Source organism: Felis catus, chromosome B4 (assembly GCF_018350175.1).
Source record: "Felis catus isolate Fca126 chromosome B4, F.catus_Fca126_mat1.0, whole genome shotgun sequence".
NCBI lineage: Eukaryota > Metazoa > Chordata > Mammalia > Carnivora > Felidae > Felis > Felis catus.
This window is the reverse complement of record NC_058374.1, coordinates 79,485,496-79,502,071: the sequence shown is the minus strand read 5'-3', so window position 1 is coordinate 79,502,071 and position 16,576 is coordinate 79,485,496. Positions and strand designations below refer to the sequence as shown.

Sequence of the window (16,576 nt, the reverse complement as noted above, 5' to 3'; positions counted from 1 at the left end):
TCCTTGCCCCTCCATGCCTCCCCTCTGCAACAGCTCCCATCCTCAGCCCGCTCAGGCCTTCCCACTGTGCCCCTGGACTCTCCCCCCTCGCTCTGTGACTCCCCCTCCACGCTGCCCTCCCCCGCACCCTGGGGCCCGCCTTCTTCCCTGGGACAGCACCCTGCCTACCTTGTACCTGGCCGCCTTCAAGAATGACCTGTGCTTGTGGGAGAGAGAGGGGTTGAGGATGTGGGAGTAGGGGAGAGAGAAGATTGAGGAAAAGCAGAAGAAGAAAGTGAAAGAAGCTCTAGAGGAAACCACAGGGCCTGTGGGGAAGAAGGGGTCATCACCATGGTAACCCCTGGTTGTGGGGGAAGGGTATAAGGTCCGGTAGCCTGAGGCCAGCCGAAGAAGCCCACCTCCCCCCACCCCTGTCCCCAGTTGCTCCTTCCAGCGGCTACACTCCTAAGACCCACCTGATGCTCCCTGTGCACCCACTAAGAGACGGGCACCTGGCTCGGTGCCTGGCTTGTCAGTCCCTGCTGCACAGAGTGCCCCTTCGGGCAGGTAAGACAGACCTGTGACAGATCTCACATCCAGTTCCTTCTGAGTTCCCTGTGGTCAAGTGTGGGCCAGGGCCAGGTATTTTCCACACCCTCTTCTCCAGACAGGCTTCATCCTTGCCATTACTGCACTCTCTGCCTCCTCTACGCCTTTCCCAGCCGCCACTGCTGTCTCTGCGCAGTGGCCTCCCAGTCTCATTCTCTGAGCCCAGCCCTGTGTCTTTCTCCAAGTTCCCAGTGCCCCAACCTTGGATTTCTCAGCCTCTCCGGTTCTCACTGTGTTCCTTCTCAGCCACTGAGTCTATTTTCAAGCCCTTAGGTTGTGCCAGGCTCTCTTGTAAGCAATTGGTAGGAGTCCCCTCATTTGATTCCCGCAACAATCCTGAGTGCCACTTGACAGATGAGAAGAAGCCACAGGAAGGTTAAGCAACTACCTAAGTTCCCACTGCTGTAAGTGATAGAGCCAGGATTGGAGCTCAGGCAGTTTGGCTCCAGAGCCCATGGAGTTAAGCATCCACCATCATACAGTGGGCACTCGTTTTTCAAAATTAGAGCCTGTCGCCACTGATTTCCCACTCATTCCAGGACTTACTACCTCCATATTTCTTCCTTGCTATCGTGTTCCTGTGTGAAGAAGTGGAAGGGTCCCATCGATTTGCCATGCAGGCAGACCTGGGTTGAAAACCCAGACCAGCTAGTTATTACTATGTGGCCTTGGGCAAGGATTTTTATTTCTTACCTCTGAGCCTCAACGTCCACCTTTCCCTCTTAGCCTCTACATCTGTAAAATTTGACCCTGGGGGGACATTAACATACGGATATGTCATGAAGTTGTTGCAAGGATTAATGACAATATTGTGATATGCCCGGCATGTAGTGGGTGCTCAGTAGACAGACGAGCCTCCGTGCTTCCTTTCAGATCCCTGTATTGTCAACCCCCTTGGCCCAGTTCCACCCCTCTGGGCCCCACCTTCTAGATCAGTTACCCCACCACCCCGAAATCTCCCCCACCCCACCCCAGGGTGTGTCACTTCCTCCTCTGCAGCCTCCCAGATCAGTACACAAAGGCCGCCGCGGCTGGAGGAAGGGCTGCTTTGCACGCACCTGTGAGTACCAGGGCACCAGCCCTCCAGCCTCCTCTCCTTACTAGCCCAGCCCCCACCCCTGCTCCCAATCTCCCGGGAAGAGGACGCTGGGCTCTGACCCCAAGACACCCAGGGTTCAGGTGAGACTCGAGAAAGGCTCTGAAGTCCTTTCTGCATTCCTGAGATCCTCATCCCTGTTCCCTCCAGCTTCTCAAGCTCTCCCTCCAAGCACCCCCCCACCCCGTACCCTCCTCACCTCTCTCTCCTGCATGTGTTTCCCAAAAGTGGGCCTGGAGGGAGGCAAAGAAGGAAGGGGATGTATGATGCTATCATCTGGGTGCCTGCCATGTGCCAAGGGTTATGTCATGGTAGGGCTCTCCCAAGAGGACTCCCCAGCTGCTATCCCTGCTGCCTAGTGCCTGGTGCTCAGCTCAGATCTGCCAGTGGCACCTTGGCTATGGTGGCAGCGTGGCTGCCAAGACTGTGGCAGCGTGGCTCGGTTCTCTTCCCTCCTTGGGACACTGAGTGGGCAGCAGAGGATTCCACTTGATTTGGAAGATCTGGATAGGTTGGGAAAATGCTCTGTTTCTCAGGTGCTGAAGGGGGTGTTAGGGTGTTGGAGTCAGGATAGAGCCCAGGAAAAGGGAACAACCACGGGGGGGGGGAAAGAAGACCGACTGAAGAGGACCCATCAAGGGAAGAGAAAGGGGATTAGGTGGAGCCCACTGGAACTGGAAGGGAGAAGGCACGGCTTTTGATGATGATGGTGCCTGGGTTGGAGGCGAGGAAAGTGGCAAACAGACCGAGTCCCGGCCTGTCTTCATCCCTGTTCATTGTGTGACTGTGGGCAAGTCACTTATCACTCTGGGATTCAGGTTTCCATCTGTAAGAGGGGATTGAGTTAGACAGCTCTGCCTTCCTTTGGTTAGGATAGGAGAGGAAAAGGAAGTAAAACAAAGAACTGTAAAGACGCGGAGAAGAGAAACGCAGCAGAGGGATGTCATCAAACTTTTGAACAGGAGGGTGGTGGGGGAGAGAGAAGGAGACAGAGAGAGAAATTAACAAGTGGCAGGCCATGTATCCCCAAGTAAGAAATGAGGGGGACAATTGGGAGAAGAGGGTGGGGGAACGCTGTCCAGAGAGTCCCAGGGGCTCCCTTTAGGGGACATGAGTGGGCTTGAGGTCTCTGGTTTGTCTTATCCTGGGGGCCCCACCTGTGACAGATGAGTCAAAACTGGGCTTTGTGCTACAGCATCTCAGGCCTCCTCGACCACAGGCGTGCAGAGCAAGCGGGGCTGAGGTTACAGTGAGGCTGAGCCTGAACCGGCCTCACATGGGGGTGGAGGTTCCAAGACATATATATACTACACCTGAGGTCCCAAATGGTGCACAGTGGGGAGCAGGACAGCTGAGGTCACCCCACCCCTTCCCCAGTCTGAATCTAAGCCCAGGCTGGGGCGGATGCAGACGTTTTGGGACAAGGAGTTAGTTGGCCTTTCTCATACACACACCGCCAATGGGAATATAAACTGGCATAGTTGCGAAGGTGGTTGCGTCAGCAATCACTCGCCAGCATTACAAATGATGCCAATTTATTGACCCTACAAATCCTCTTCCCAGGATTTATCTTCCGGATTCACTTGCACACATGTGAAATGATAAATGCATGGGTTTTCACTGCAATAGTTTTATTTATTTATTTTGAGAGGGGGCAGAAGGCAGAGAGAGAAAGAGAATCCCAAGCAGGCTCAGCAGAGACAGCACAGAACCCAGTGCAGGTCTCGAATCCACAAACTGTGAGATCACGACCTGAGCGGAAACCAAAAGTCAGATGCTTAACAGACTGAGCCATCCAGGCGCCCCCAGCATTAGTTTTAACAGTGAGTAATTAGAAACAATTTAAATCCCATTGAGAGACTAACTGGGATATGATACATCCATGCCACGGAAATGTATACCGCTGTGAAAATGAACAAGGAAGTTCTTTATTTTCTTGAGTAGCAGGATCTCCAAGAAAAGCAATTAAAAGAAAAAAAGGGGCACCTAGGTGACTCAAGTCAGTTAAATGTCTCGATTTCGGCTGAGGGCATGATCTCACGGTTCATGGGTTCCAGCCCCGCATCGGGCTCTGCGATGACAGCATGGAGCCTGCTTGGGATTCTCTCTCTCCCTCGTCTCTCTGCCCCTTCCCTGCTTGTATTCTCTCTCTCTCAAAATTAATTAAAAAAAAAACAAACATTAAAAAAAATCTTTTAGGGGCGCCTGGGTGGCGCAGTCGGTTAAGCGACCGACTTCAGCCAGGTCACGATCTTGCGGTCCGTGAGTTCGAGCCCCGCGTCAGGCTCTGGGCTGATGGCTCGGAGCCTGGAGCCTGTTTCCGATTCTGTGTCTCCCTCTCTCTCTGCCCCTCCCCCGTTCATGCTCTGTCTCTTTCTGTCCCAAAAATAAATAAATGTTGAAAAAAAAAATCTTTAAAAAAAAATCTTTTAAAAAAAGAAAAAAGGGGGACAAACCCGCATGTATTCTAGAATTGTGATTGTAGACTTCTGTCATGTGATTCTACCATTTGAAGAGTATATATTTTCACCTTAGTTTGTGTATGCATAAAACAATCTCTAGAAGGATTATCAGCAACAAAAGATAACTTAAAATGACGGTTATTCATTTAGGGTGAGGTGTGGAAATGGGAGGAGGAGGATGGGTATGGGAGATTTCTCACTATCTCAATGTTTTGATTTTTGATAAGATAAAACACACATAAAATTGATCACTTAACCCATTTTTTAAGTGTACAGTTCAGTGGCTTTAAGTACATTTATGATGTTGTGCGACCATCACCACCATCAAGTTCTGGAACTTTTTCTTCACTCCAAAAGAAGACTGCCCATCAAGAAGTGATTCCTCATCCTCCCCTCCCTCCCCAACCCCTGGCATCCACTTTCTGCCTCTGTGGATTTGGGGAATCAGAATACTTCACATGAACGGCATCCGACAAGATGTGGTCTTTTGTGACTGGTTTCGTTCACTTAGCCTAGTGTTTTCAAGGTCATCGATGTTGTAGCCTGAATCAGCACCTCGCTCCTTTTTAAGGGCCAAATAATGCTTCACCGTATGGATGGATCACATTTTGTTTAGCTATTCATCAGTTGATGGACGTTTGCGCTGTTTCTACCTTTAGGCCACTGTGAATACCACTGCTTTGAACAGTCACGCCCCAGTTTTTGTTTTAATTTACTGAGGAATTATCAAATTGTTCCCACCAGCAATGTATGATGGTTCCATTTTCTCCACATCCTCACCAACACTTATTTTCTGTTTTATTTTATTTTATTTTATTTTATTTTATTTTATTTTATTTTATTTTATTCTAGCCATTCTGCTGGGTGTGTGGTGGTATTTCACTGTGGTATTTGATTTGCATTTCCTTGATGACTAATGGTGTTGAGCATCTTTTTATGTGCTTGTTGGTTATTTGTCTATCTTCTTCAAAGAAATGTCTATTTAAATCCTTTGCTGTTCAAAAACTGGGTGGTTTGCCTTTTTGTTGTCAAGTTGTAAGAGTTCTCTATATATTCTGGATACTTATCAGATACATGATTTGCAAATATTTCCTCCCTTTCTGTAGCCTGTCTTTTCATTTCATAGTGCTCTTTGATGCACAAGAGTTTTATGTTTTTATGAAGTCCAGTTTATCTATTTTTTTCTTTTGTTGCTTGCGCTTTTGATGTCATAGCTAGGAATCCACTGTCAAGGCCAAGATCACAAAGATTTACCCTGACATTTTCTTCTAAGAGTTTATAGTTCGAGGGCTTACATTTAGGCCTTTGATCCATTTTCACTTAATTTTTGTATATGTTGTGAGGTAGGGATTGAACTTGATTCTTTTACATGTGGATATCTAGTTATCCCAGTACCATTTGTTGGAGACTGTTCTCTCCCCATCAAATAATTTGGCACCCTTGCTGAAAATCGATTGGCTATAAATGGATGGATTTATTTCTGGACTCTCCATTCTATTTCACTGATCTATATGCCTATCTTTATGCCAGTATCGCGTTGTCTTGATTACTATAGCTTTCTAGTGAGTTTTGCCAAGCGAGAAGTGAGAGTCCTCCCATTTCATTCTTTTTCAAGATTGTTTTTTTTTTTAATGTTTATTTATTTTGAGGAGGGGGAGGGGCACAGAGAGAGGGAGACACAACCAAAGCAGGCTCCAGGCTCTGAGCTGTCAGCACAGAGCCCGACCTGGGGCTCGAACTTATAAACTCCGAGATCATGACCTGAGCCAAAGTTGGACGCCTAACCAACTGAGCCACCCAGACACCCCACAATTCCATATAATTGAATCAATCCATATAATGGATCCGTATAGGATCAGCTTTCCCACCTCTAAAAAAAAGGCCATTGTGATTTAACTTTTTGAGTTTTGAAGTATGGCTATGGATTGCCTATTCAAAATTTTAATTAATACATTTTTTTAAAATTAATACGTTTTTTAAAATCAGAAATTTGCCTAGAGGTCATTCCAGGAATTACCCTGCCACAGGCTCTTTCTCCAGTCTATATTTGCTTTGTGCAAAGGACAGGAAAAAGAAAATTTTGCCAACCATGGCCTGCCTTCCTCCGTTATCCCAGACTTTTAGAAAGTTTTCTTATGGTCTAATTTTCATTCCTCTTGCTACCGTGTCGGCTACCCTTCCCTGCTTCTTTCACACACCTCTTCATCAGCTCCAGCCTTCCTTCCTCTCATTCCTATTCCCCGACCTTCCTCCTTTATTTAGAATCCTTGACCCTCTTCCTGTACTTAGAATCCAAGATTATGAAAGCTGCAAGGACTGCCAGATTATTTATTCAACTCTCTCTCTTTACAGATGTGGAAACTAAGGCCCAGAGAAAAAGTCTGACTTGCCATACAGCCAGTGAGGGACTGAAGCAGGACCAGAACCCGGTCTGTTTCCTGTTCGGTTCTGATTCCACTGTGGCTTGCAATCTTGGTGAATAGACCTGGGCGGATGTAGACCTTAGTGCTTCCAGGCCTAGTCCCCAGACTCTTGTTAGGCCATTTTGCCCACATTGGCCCTAGGGAAGTCTGCACACAGGAGGGACAGGGTTTGTCTGAGGCTCCTACCCAGGCCTGGGACCTGCCCCTTCCCAACATTTTGAAGAAACTGCTGAATCCACAGGGGGAAGTGAAACTATGAAGGGAGATAAAGATTTGGGGTAGAGGTTTTTTTATTTTTTTTCTTGAGTAAGCTCTACACCCAAGGTTGGGTTTGAACTCATGACCCTAAGAACAAGACTCGCGCTCTACCGACTAAGCCAGCCAGGCACCCCTGGGGTAGAGTTTTGAGAGTGACAACCACAGACTTACTTTATTTTATTTTGTATTTTTTATTCTTTTTTTATTTTTTACATTTATTTACTTTTTGAGAGACATAGAGAGACAGAGCACAAGTTGCGGAGGGCAGAAAGAGAAGGAGACACAGAATCCGAAGCAGGCTCCGAGCTGTCAGCACAGAGCCCCATGCGGGGCTCGAACTCACAAACCGGAAGATCACGACCTGAGCCGAAGTCGGATGCTTAACCGACTGAGCCACCCAGGCGCCCCTTGACTTACTTTATTTTATTAAAAAATGTTTATTTATTTTTGAGAGAGAGAGAGCAAGTGGGGGCAGGGCAGAGAGGGGGACACAGGATCCTAAGCAGGCTCCGCGCTGACAGCAGCAAGTCTGATGTGGGGCTAGAACTCACAAACCCTGAGATTATGACCTGAACCTAAGTCGGACACTCAACCCACTGAGCCACCCAGGTGCCCCAACCACAGACTAATTTTAGAGGACTGAGAACCTGGAGGTCCTCCCTAAGGACCCATGTGCCCCCCTTTGTATCGTATTGCAGGCCATGGTGGCTTTGTCAATGGTCCTTGTTTTCCTGCTGGCTCTGAGCCGAGGTGAGAGTGAATTGGATGCCAAGATCTCATCCCCAGAGAAGGTCACAGAACGGGGGAATCCTGATCTGTCCCTGCCGGGGTCCTGCCAGCCGGCCCCCACCTGCCAGAAATGCATCCTCTCACACCCAAGCTGTGCCTGGTGCAAGCAACTGGTAAAGATGGCTCCGTGGCCTTTGAACCCTGTGTATGTGTATGTGCAGAACGGAGATAGGTTTGCGACTGTGTGGTTTTCCGGGTGCTCTCTGCAGTCCTGTGCGTGACTGAGTTTGTGCACATAGGACTCCTGTGCGTGGTTGTGTGTGTGTGCATACTCAAGCATGCAAGTTTCCTGTGTGTATATGTTTGTGTACCTGTGCGTTTGTGTATATACGGAAAAGACTTGTAACCATAAATTTGGAGGAAGTGTGTCTGTGCTGGAACTCATGCTTGTGTACAGGGAGAGGGACCTGTGGTACGTGTATACATGTGAAGAAGTGCATTTGTCAGCCTGGGCAGCCATAACAAAACTGGGTGGCTTAAGCAACAGGAATTTATTTCTCATTGTTCTGGAGGCTGGGAGTCCAAGATCAACATGCCAGCCAATTTGGTTTCTGATGGCAACCTTCTTCTTGGCTTGCAGGCAGGCTGTAGACAAGCTCTCTGGTGCCTCTTCTTACAAGGGCATTAATCCCATCATGAGGGTTCTACCCTCATGATCTCATCTAATCCTAATTTCTTCCCAAAGGCTCCATCTCCAAATGCCATCACACTGGGGGTTAGTCTTTAGCAGAAAGTATGTGACTGGGTTTCTGAGTCTATGTTGGGGGGGTGTGTACCTCATAATGTTCCTAAGGTATGTAGCAGCCTGTGGCTGGGGGAGTAGAAGGGAAGGAGTTAGAGGTGTGTACACCTTGGGGGAAAGGCTTGATCTGCCTAAGTGGCCAGGAAGGATGCTGGGGAGCAGGTGTCTCCCTGGCTGGTCAAACAAGGCTGTTCTTTGCTTTATGCCTTAAAGAGACAGGGCTCATGGAGTGACAGAACATGGCAGGTAACTGCGTTGGGGGCGAGGGTGAGAACAGAACTGTCTCCCTCAAAGGAAGAGGGAGAGTTAGATGAGAGATGAGGGCAAACTCACCAGAAGGAGAAGGCACAGCCACAGTGGCTGAGCAGAGGCTGAGCCAGCCCAGGAATCTGGGAGGACCGGAAGAGGAGACTCAGAGTCAGCAGGAGGCAGAGAGCAGAGGTGCCAGGCAGGGGCTTTGGGGACAGTCAGATATGTGTCTGCCTCCTTCAATCTCTGGACCTAAGTCTGGCACCAGGGCCAGTTGAGAAGCCATTGTAACTATTTCCTTCCTCTGCCACTTCCCAGCCAGTCCCAGGGGTGCCAGCCAACTGGGGGGAGGGGGTGTCTCCTCTTCTGTCCCTGTCCTTCCCCTTCCCAGGAATTTAGCCTGGGTCTCAGCCTGACCCCCTTCCAGTTTGGGCCTAAGCATGCAGGGGAGGTTGGACTAGGAGGCCAGGCTCCTCTTTTTCTTGTGGTAGTGAGGTCCCTGAGATCTCAACAGGAAGTCTGTGGCCCTAGGGGGAGGAGAAAGGTAGGTGGCTAGGGAAAGGGGGTTGTCTAGATAAGGTGGGGGCTGGTGGGGTGCTAGAGGAAGCGGGCTCTGACAAAGACAGGACGAGGTGGCTGTTGGGGGAACGGGGAAGGGAGGGCATCCTAAGGGCTCAGGGAACTGACCGCGAGGGGAGGGTTAGGAGCGGCCGGCATCCCGGGGGTGGGGGGTGGGGGGAGGTGGGGGAGAGGTGGTCTGGGAACAGGGCTGGGGGGTGTGTGGAGGACTAGAGTCCCCGACGCGCCTCCCCTTGGGCGCAGAACTTCACCGCGTCGGGGGTGGCGGAGGCGCGGCGCTGCGGCCAGCGACAGGAGCTGCTGGCCCAGGGCTGCCCCCCGGGGGAGCTGGAGGAGCCCCGCGGCTGGCAGGAGGTGCTGCAGGACCAGCCGCTCGGCCAGGGCGATCGCGGCGAGGGGGCCACCCAGCTGGCGCCGCAGCAGGTCCGGGTCACGCTGCGGCCGGGTGAGTCAGGGGGCGGCGGGCTGGGCTGGAGGTGCGGGCTGAGATTCGATGGCTCTCGCTGACCCGCGCCATCCCCCACCCCGCTTCCCCAGGGGAGCCCCAGCAGCTCCGGGTGCGCTTCCTCCGGGCAGAGGGCTACCCCGTCGACCTGTACTACCTTATGGACCTAAGCTACTCCATGAAGGACGACCTGGAGCGCGTGCGCCAGCTCGGACAAGACCTGCTGGCGCGGCTGCAGGAGGTCACCCACTCCGTGCGCATCGGTGAGCTCGGCCTCTACCTGCAAAAGCCGCTTCTGCCTCTGCCAGCGTCCTGGGCGCACAGGGGCCCTGCCTGCCCTCTCCCGGTTTTTAACAGACCTGGCCAGGCCCCGGGTTTCTGGCGTCTCTCTCCCAGAACATCCACCTTCTAGGACAGAACTGGAGGGGATTTAAGAGACTACGGGTGGGGGTAACCGAGGCCCAGAGTCTGGCCAGACCGCGTTCAGACAGCTCCCAGGGGTCAGACAGCGCACTCTGGACCTGCCAACCCAGATACTGCCCTGATGCCACTTTCTCAGCCCTGTCTGTGTCTCTAGGAAAAGGTCTAAATGTCCCTCTCCCTGGTTGCGGCTTCCACACTCACATCTGCCCTATTCAAGATCCCCTCCTTTGCCTCATGCTGCTACTACACCCTACACCCTCTCCTTCTTCCTCGGGAGAGAGAGATCCTGTCTGACCCTCCCCTCATCCTCCTCTTAATCTCCTCCATCCCCCACTGCCCTGAGTCAGTGGCCTAAACCCTTTGTCCCTGCCAGGTACTCAGTCCCTGTGCTCTAGGAGCACCCGCTCTCGTGATCTCCTCTGCTCCTCTCTGACTGTCCCCCTCACCCCCCCCCCCCCACTTCCCATGGACCTTTGCCTTCTGAGTCCTCAGCAGCAGACCTTCCACCCTGCTGCTGGCCAGTGACTTTGGGCACAACCTTCGCGATTCTCCCCCCCCCCCCCCCACCCCCAGGCTTTGGCTCCTTCGTGGACAAAACGGTGCTGCCCTTTGTGAGCACAGTGCCCTCCAAACTTCGACACCCCTGCCCTACCCGGCTGGAGCGCTGCCAGTCTCCCTTCAGCTTTCGCCACGTGCTGTCCCTGACCTCGGATGCTAAGGCCTTCGAGCGGGAGGTGGGACGCCAGAGCGTGTCTGGCAACCTGGACTCGCCTGAAGGTGGCTTTGATGCCATTCTGCAGGCTGCGCTCTGCCAGGTGAGGAGGCGGGGAGGGGATCTGAGTCTGAAGAACCCTTTGGGGCCAAGACTGCCACCTAGGGTCGTGCAGTGCCTGGTTCTGGGGGTGCCCTTTGTGCCATAGTCACTGGAGTTTGCATATTTATTTTAATAATTTCCTGGTGGATTGGAGTAAAATATCTTGAGGAAGAGGCATGTTTTTCTAATTCATAAGAAGGCCTCCGCTAGCAGCAGCCCTGTCTGGGGGATTGGGGGGAAGCAGGGAGCTGGAGATGGGGGGGTGGTGGGATGGCGGAGGGGGGTGCTGGGTATGGAGATAGACAAAGTGACTCAGAATGAGGCTGGCAAATCCTTGGCTCATGGAGCCCAGGTGCACAGCCTACCTCCACCCCCACCCCCACCCCGATTCCAGGAGCAGATTGGCTGGAGAAATGTGTCCCGACTGCTGGTGTTCACTTCAGATGACACATTCCACACAGCTGGGGATGGGAAGTTGGGTGGCATTTTCATGCCCAGCGACGGGCACTGCCACTTGGACAGTGATGGCCTCTATAGTCGAAGCCCAGAGTTTGTGAGTCCCCAACCTTGCTCCACCCCTCCCCATCCGAGCCACACCTCCTCTACTCCCAGACCTCCCTCTCCCCAGCCTCGTTGTCCTTACCAGTGACCACCCTGCCATCTTCCCACCAGCTCCTCCCTCCATGTGCCCCCACTGCTCAGACAGAACCCTGTGCCACCCCACTCCCTAGCCCCTTCTGCCTTTCCGAGCCTCCAGTGTTCCTCTAGCTGGTGGAACCCTGGTTCCTGGATTTCCTGGGCTGAGGGCACCTTGGATGTTATGGGGGAGACCTGTGGTGCTCACCTTTCCCCACTCCTTGCCCAGGACTACCCCTCTGTGGGTCAGGTAGCCCAGGCCCTCTCTGCAGCAAACATCCAGCCCATCTTTGCCGTCACCAGTGCCACACTGCCTGTCTACCAGGTGAGAGCTGGCTGAATGCCAGACCTTCCCACTTCAAGCCTTTCTCAACTCCCTCAAAGACCCCATTCTCCGTACCCCCCCCCCATATGCCCTCCTTCCAGACCCGCAGAAGCCCATTTCCCTTGAGCTGTGACCCACCATTTCCCTGGACTCCTCTTAACTCAGGAGCTGAGTAAGCTGATTCCTAAGTCCGCAGTTGGGGAGTTGAGTGAGGACTCCAGCAACGTGGTACAGCTCATCATGGACGCCTATAATGTGAGGGGCTGGGACCGGGGGAGCATGGAGAGGGCGGGCACTGGGAAGGGGCCTCAGGTGGGGGGGCAGCAGAATTATCAGGGACTGATCACTTTTAGCAACTACCTACGGTTTGCCTGTGGCTGTCATTCCTAGTTCATCTGCTCAATCTTACATTCTCAAATCTGAAGCGTCTGGTTTGGGCCGAGCACGGAGCCCTGCACTGGGCAAGGAACGGAAGGAACACTCACTGAGCTTGTCTTTCATGCCAACCACTGTCTTAAGTGCACATACTGTTTGCCGTCTCATTTAACTCTGCTAAACCCCTGGTTGCTATTATCATCCCTATTTCATAGGTGGCGATACAGACACAGGTCCCTGAATGACTTGCCCGAGGTCACATAGTTAATGGACGGAAGGGCTGGCATTCGTGCCCCAGTCAATCTGTACAGAAGGAATGTGACATCTAGAGCCTACTTTCACTAAGCTTACAGATAATTCAGAGATATTCTCCACAGGAACCATAGAGTTTTACAGGTAGAGGGAACCACAAAGATTCTTAAGTGCTTCTTGGGTTTAGGTCCTATCTCTAACCATGCTCTAGGCTTCTTAGGACAGGGACCACCATGTCCTAAACCCATGGTGAGAAAATTCGAGACGGTACCAAATTTCCCAGGGCAAACTCGATTTAAAGACTCTGCCTTTTATGCACACAGGTTATGTGTTGTCATTTGGGGTTTGAGAAGCAGCCACTGCACATTGACAGGGCCCCCCCCCCCCCCCACAGTGGGGCCCTTGCTGCAGCCGCACTGAAATGCTAACTGAGAGGCCTCTAGCTCCTGTGTGATGCACCCAAAGTTCTCACAGTGCCCTTCCTGCAGAAATACCTCTTGACTGGGCAGAATGCAAGGGGTCCCCAAGGCAGGCTGGGGCAGGTCATGGCAGAATTTGGAAAGGCTGGAGAGGACACGAGGTGGGGTTTGGAGTCCTGCCTTCACGTGGTTACTTGCTCTCTTCCACAGAGCCTATCGTCCACTGTGACCCTCGAACACTCTCCACTCCCTCCTGGGGTCCACATCTCTTATGAATCTCAGTGTGGGGGTCCTGAGGAGAGGGAGCGTGAGGCTGGGGACCGGGGCCAGTGCAACGAGGTCCGAATCAACCAGACGGTAAGAGCCAGCCGAGATAGGCAGAAGGAAGGAAGTGGGGGTGGGGGGTGGGAAATTGAAGCAGGCAGGAAAAGATGGGGGGCAGACACAGAACAATGCAAAAGCGTGGGGTAGTTCTCCATCCATCCTTTCTAAAAGGCTTTAATGAGCAGCTTCCTCCAGCAGGTTTCTACGAGATGGGTGTTAGCATGGGCTTATCCCTTAATTTCCTAAGGAATAGGTTTCTGGATGATCAATGGGTTTGGTCTGGTGTGCACGTGTGGGTGCAGGATCTCAAGGCTGATTTCTGCCCGCACTGTCCTTAGGTGAATTTTTTGGTTACTATCCAAGCTACTCACTGCCTCTCAGAGCCCCATCTTCTGAGGCTCCGAGCCCTTGGCTTCTCAGAGGAGCTGACCGTGGAGTTGCACACACTGTGTGACTGTAACTGCAGTGACACCCAGCCCCGGGCTCCCCACTGCAGTGATGGCCAGGGGCTGCTGCAATGTGGGGTGTGCAGGTGAGGATTCCTGCTTCCTTTCACCCATGTGACTGTCCACACATGACCAGCCCCGGTATCCCTCCTCTGCCTTCTGTCCTCCCACTGGCCATCTCCAGACCTCTTTTGCCAGACGTCCCAAGACTCCATCCTGATTTTCATGTGCAGCTTCCCAGATGTGCCAAGACCCTCCCCTCCCCCCGAACTCCCTCTGCTCTCTTGCTCCTTGGTGCTCAACTATACACCGGCATCCGTTCAGCCACTCATCTCTCTCCAGTTCTTTTGAGAGCTTAGGTTTAGAGGATCCTGGGAAAGATAGGTCAAGGGATGGTCAAACTCTCTGACCCACCTTTCCCTCCTCTGGCTCTGCCTTCCCCTCCCAGCTGTAACTCTGGCCGTCTGGGTCGACTCTGTGAATGCTCTGAGGCTGAACTGTCCTCCCCAGATCTGGAATCTGGGTGCCGGGCCCCCAACGGGACAGGGCCCTTGTGCAGCGGGAAGGGACGGTGTCAGTGTGGACGCTGCACCTGCAGTGGACAGAGCTCCGGGCCCCTGTGCGAGTGTGATGATGCCAGCTGTGAACGACATGAGGGCATCCTCTGTGGAGGTACCTGCAGACTTTGGGGGAAGGGTGGGGTCAGAGTGGCTCCCAGGATATTTCGGCTCTGGGAACATCATGGCACTAAGGGCAAGTTTCAGACTTTGGTGTAGGAGTTGCAGCTATCTGGCACACTTGAGAGGGAATTGGACGCACACAACACTTCAGCTCTAGGCATCCCGTGGTGGCATGTGATGTCCTTTGTGTGTGAGGAGTATGGCTGTCACCCTGAGCGTGATTCTGTCCCAGGCTTTGGCCGCTGCCTTTGTGGAACGTGTCACTGTCATGCCAATCGCACGGGCAGAGCGTGTGAGTGCAGTGGGGACACGGACAGCTGTGTCAGTCCTGAGGGAGTGCTCTGCAGTGGGCATGGACGCTGCACGTGCAACCGCTGCCAGTGCCTGGATGGCTACTACGGTGCCCTGTGTGAGCAGTGCCCAGGCTGCAAGACGTCATGCGAGAGACACAGGTGAGGCCTCCCGTCTTGCAACTTGGGAACAGGGGCACGGCGGGGGTCGCTGAGCCACTCCCACCTGCCCACCTCTTTCTGCCGTGTGGTGTGGGGAGCACAGCTGCCCAGCTGGTAAGTTCTTGGTGTCCACTGGACAGGGACTGTGCAGAGTGTGGGGCCTTTGGGACCGGTCCCCTGGCTACCAATTGCAGTATCGCTTGTGCTGATGCCAACGTGACCCTGGTTTTGGACCCTATCCCGGATGATGGCTGGTGCAAAGAGAGGACCTTGGACAACCAGCTGTTCTTCTTCCTGGTGGAGGAGGAAGCCAGAGGCAGGGTCATACTGAGAGTGAGAGCCCAAGAGAGTAAGTGGGCAGAGATGCTGCAGACGTGCCAGAGGGAGCCCCGGAAGTTTGATGGGTGGGGCTTCAGAACTCTGGGCTGGGCAGGTGAAGATAATGGGAAACCAGGTAGGGTTTGAAGCAGAGCAGTGAGTCCAGGCAAAAGCAGAGGTGATGGACCAAGTGGACAAAGCTAAGGCCCTGGGTACCACAGAGATAACCTCAGACCCTGCTGGGTTCCCTTTGTTTTCAATGACAAGCAGGGCTAGGGAAGCTGGACACACTGTGGGCAACCGTTGATCAACCCCTATGCCCCAGCCCCCAGAAGTCTGTGTTGTTTCTTCCCCACAGGAGTAAATCACACTCTGGCCATCGTGCTGGGCTGCGTGGGGGGCATCGTGGCAGTGGGACTGGGGCTGGTCCTGGCTTACCGGCTTTCTGTGGAAATCTATGACCGCCAAGAATATAACCGCTTTGAGAAGGAGCGGCAGCAGCTCAACTGGAAGCAGGTAGGGAGACTGTGTCCTACCCCACTGGGCTGGGTTTTGCTTGCTTTCCCTGGTTGAGACCTCTGGTCTCTGCTTCCCTGCCCCACCCCCAACCTGGACTCCTCCGACCTAGGTCATCCCCTTCACTTTGGTCTGTGCGTCCTCTGCCCCACCCCTCTGCTAACTTCCATCAGCTCTGGGGGTGCTGCTCAAGTTCCAGGCTGGCCTCTTAGGACTAGGTAAAGGAGCAGTCGGGAGGTTTTTCCTCATTTCCCATCTTCTTCCTCAGGACAGCAATCCTCTCTACAGAAGTGCCATCACGACCACGGTCAATCCCCGCTTTCAGGAGGCAAGGAGTCCCTTTCTCTGAAGGGGGAAGAGGCACACTCATCCCAGGACTCTTCTTTTTCTCAACAGCCCGGTAGGGCACTGCTGAGGAATGGTCACCACCTACTTCCTTCTCAGAGTGACAGTCGAGGGCGGCCTCCCACTGCAACCTTGCTTCCCTACCTCACAAGGAGTGTGGGCTCAGTTCCCCCGCTCCCTGTATACAATAAAGAGTCTGACCTCAGAGCACAGCTGTCATCTTGCTTCACCCAAGGCCAAAGCAGGCTGTGGAGCCTGGGCCTCGGGAAAACTTGCTCATTCCTCCTCCTGCCACCTGAGGGTGGGGAGAGGTCCTCTAACCTGGTGTGCAGGAGATTCAGTATGTGGCTGCCTGGGAAGTGGCTGGTCAGGGTGGGCTAGTGAATCCTCCGGTCATGCATTTGCAGGAGGACTACAGAACCACACTTGGAGAAACACAGCTGGTACTTGACCTTATTTCGTTCTGCTGTGCATGTTTTTTCTCTTATTCAGAAGTGATATCCTGTTTTCACTTCTACTTGTTGCTCCTGTGGAGTTTTACATGGTGGTTTCTCGGATGCAGGACATCTGGGGTGGTGATATTTGGGGGAAAAAAGGATAACCACTTTGGCCCCAAAGAA

At 52.8% G+C, this 16,576-nt stretch overlaps 1 protein-coding gene across 6 annotated transcripts; it reads left to right on the top strand.

The window, feature by feature from the left end:
• The first annotated feature begins 1,586 nt into the window (after positions 1–1,586).
• On the top strand, positions 1,587–16,163 carry ITGB7 (integrin subunit beta 7). 6 transcript variants are annotated; one of them, XM_019834987.3, is made up of 16 exons: positions 1,590–1,648; positions 6,499–6,575; positions 7,526–7,729; positions 9,430–9,631; positions 9,724–9,894; positions 10,628–10,869; positions 11,263–11,421; positions 11,734–11,829; positions 11,995–12,084; positions 13,086–13,232; positions 13,538–13,731; positions 14,094–14,317; positions 14,558–14,777; positions 14,918–15,126; positions 15,454–15,611; positions 15,880–16,163. In XM_019834987.3, the coding sequence occupies exons 3-16, from the start codon at positions 7,529–7,531 to the stop codon at positions 15,958–15,960; spliced, it is 2,394 nt and encodes a 797-aa protein (XP_019690546.2). In that variant the 5' UTR covers positions 1,590–1,648; positions 6,499–6,575; positions 7,526–7,528; the 3' UTR covers positions 15,961–16,163. The 6 variants fall into 6 exon arrangements, with proteins under 6 accessions (XP_023112873.2, XP_019690546.2, XP_023112874.2 ...); XM_006933733.5 differs by having other exon boundaries at positions 1,598–1,767; XM_023257103.2 differs by having other exon boundaries at positions 1,598–1,767; positions 6,499–6,621.
• Positions 16,164–16,576: the final 413 nt, after the last annotated feature.

Coding starts and splice junctions, on each gene's coding strand:
- ITGB7 (XM_023257105.2), top strand. CDS start 7,529: ATGGTGGCTTTGTCAATGGTCCTTGTTTTCCTGCTGGCTCTGAGCCGA. Junction 14,318..14,557: donor TGAGGGCATCCTCTGTGGAG/GTACCTGCAGAC, acceptor ATTCTGTCCCAG/GCTTTGGCCGCTGCCTTTGT. Junction 14,778..14,917: donor ACGTCATGCGAGAGACACAG/GTGAGGCCTCCC, acceptor TCCACTGGACAG/GGACTGTGCAGAGTGTGGGG.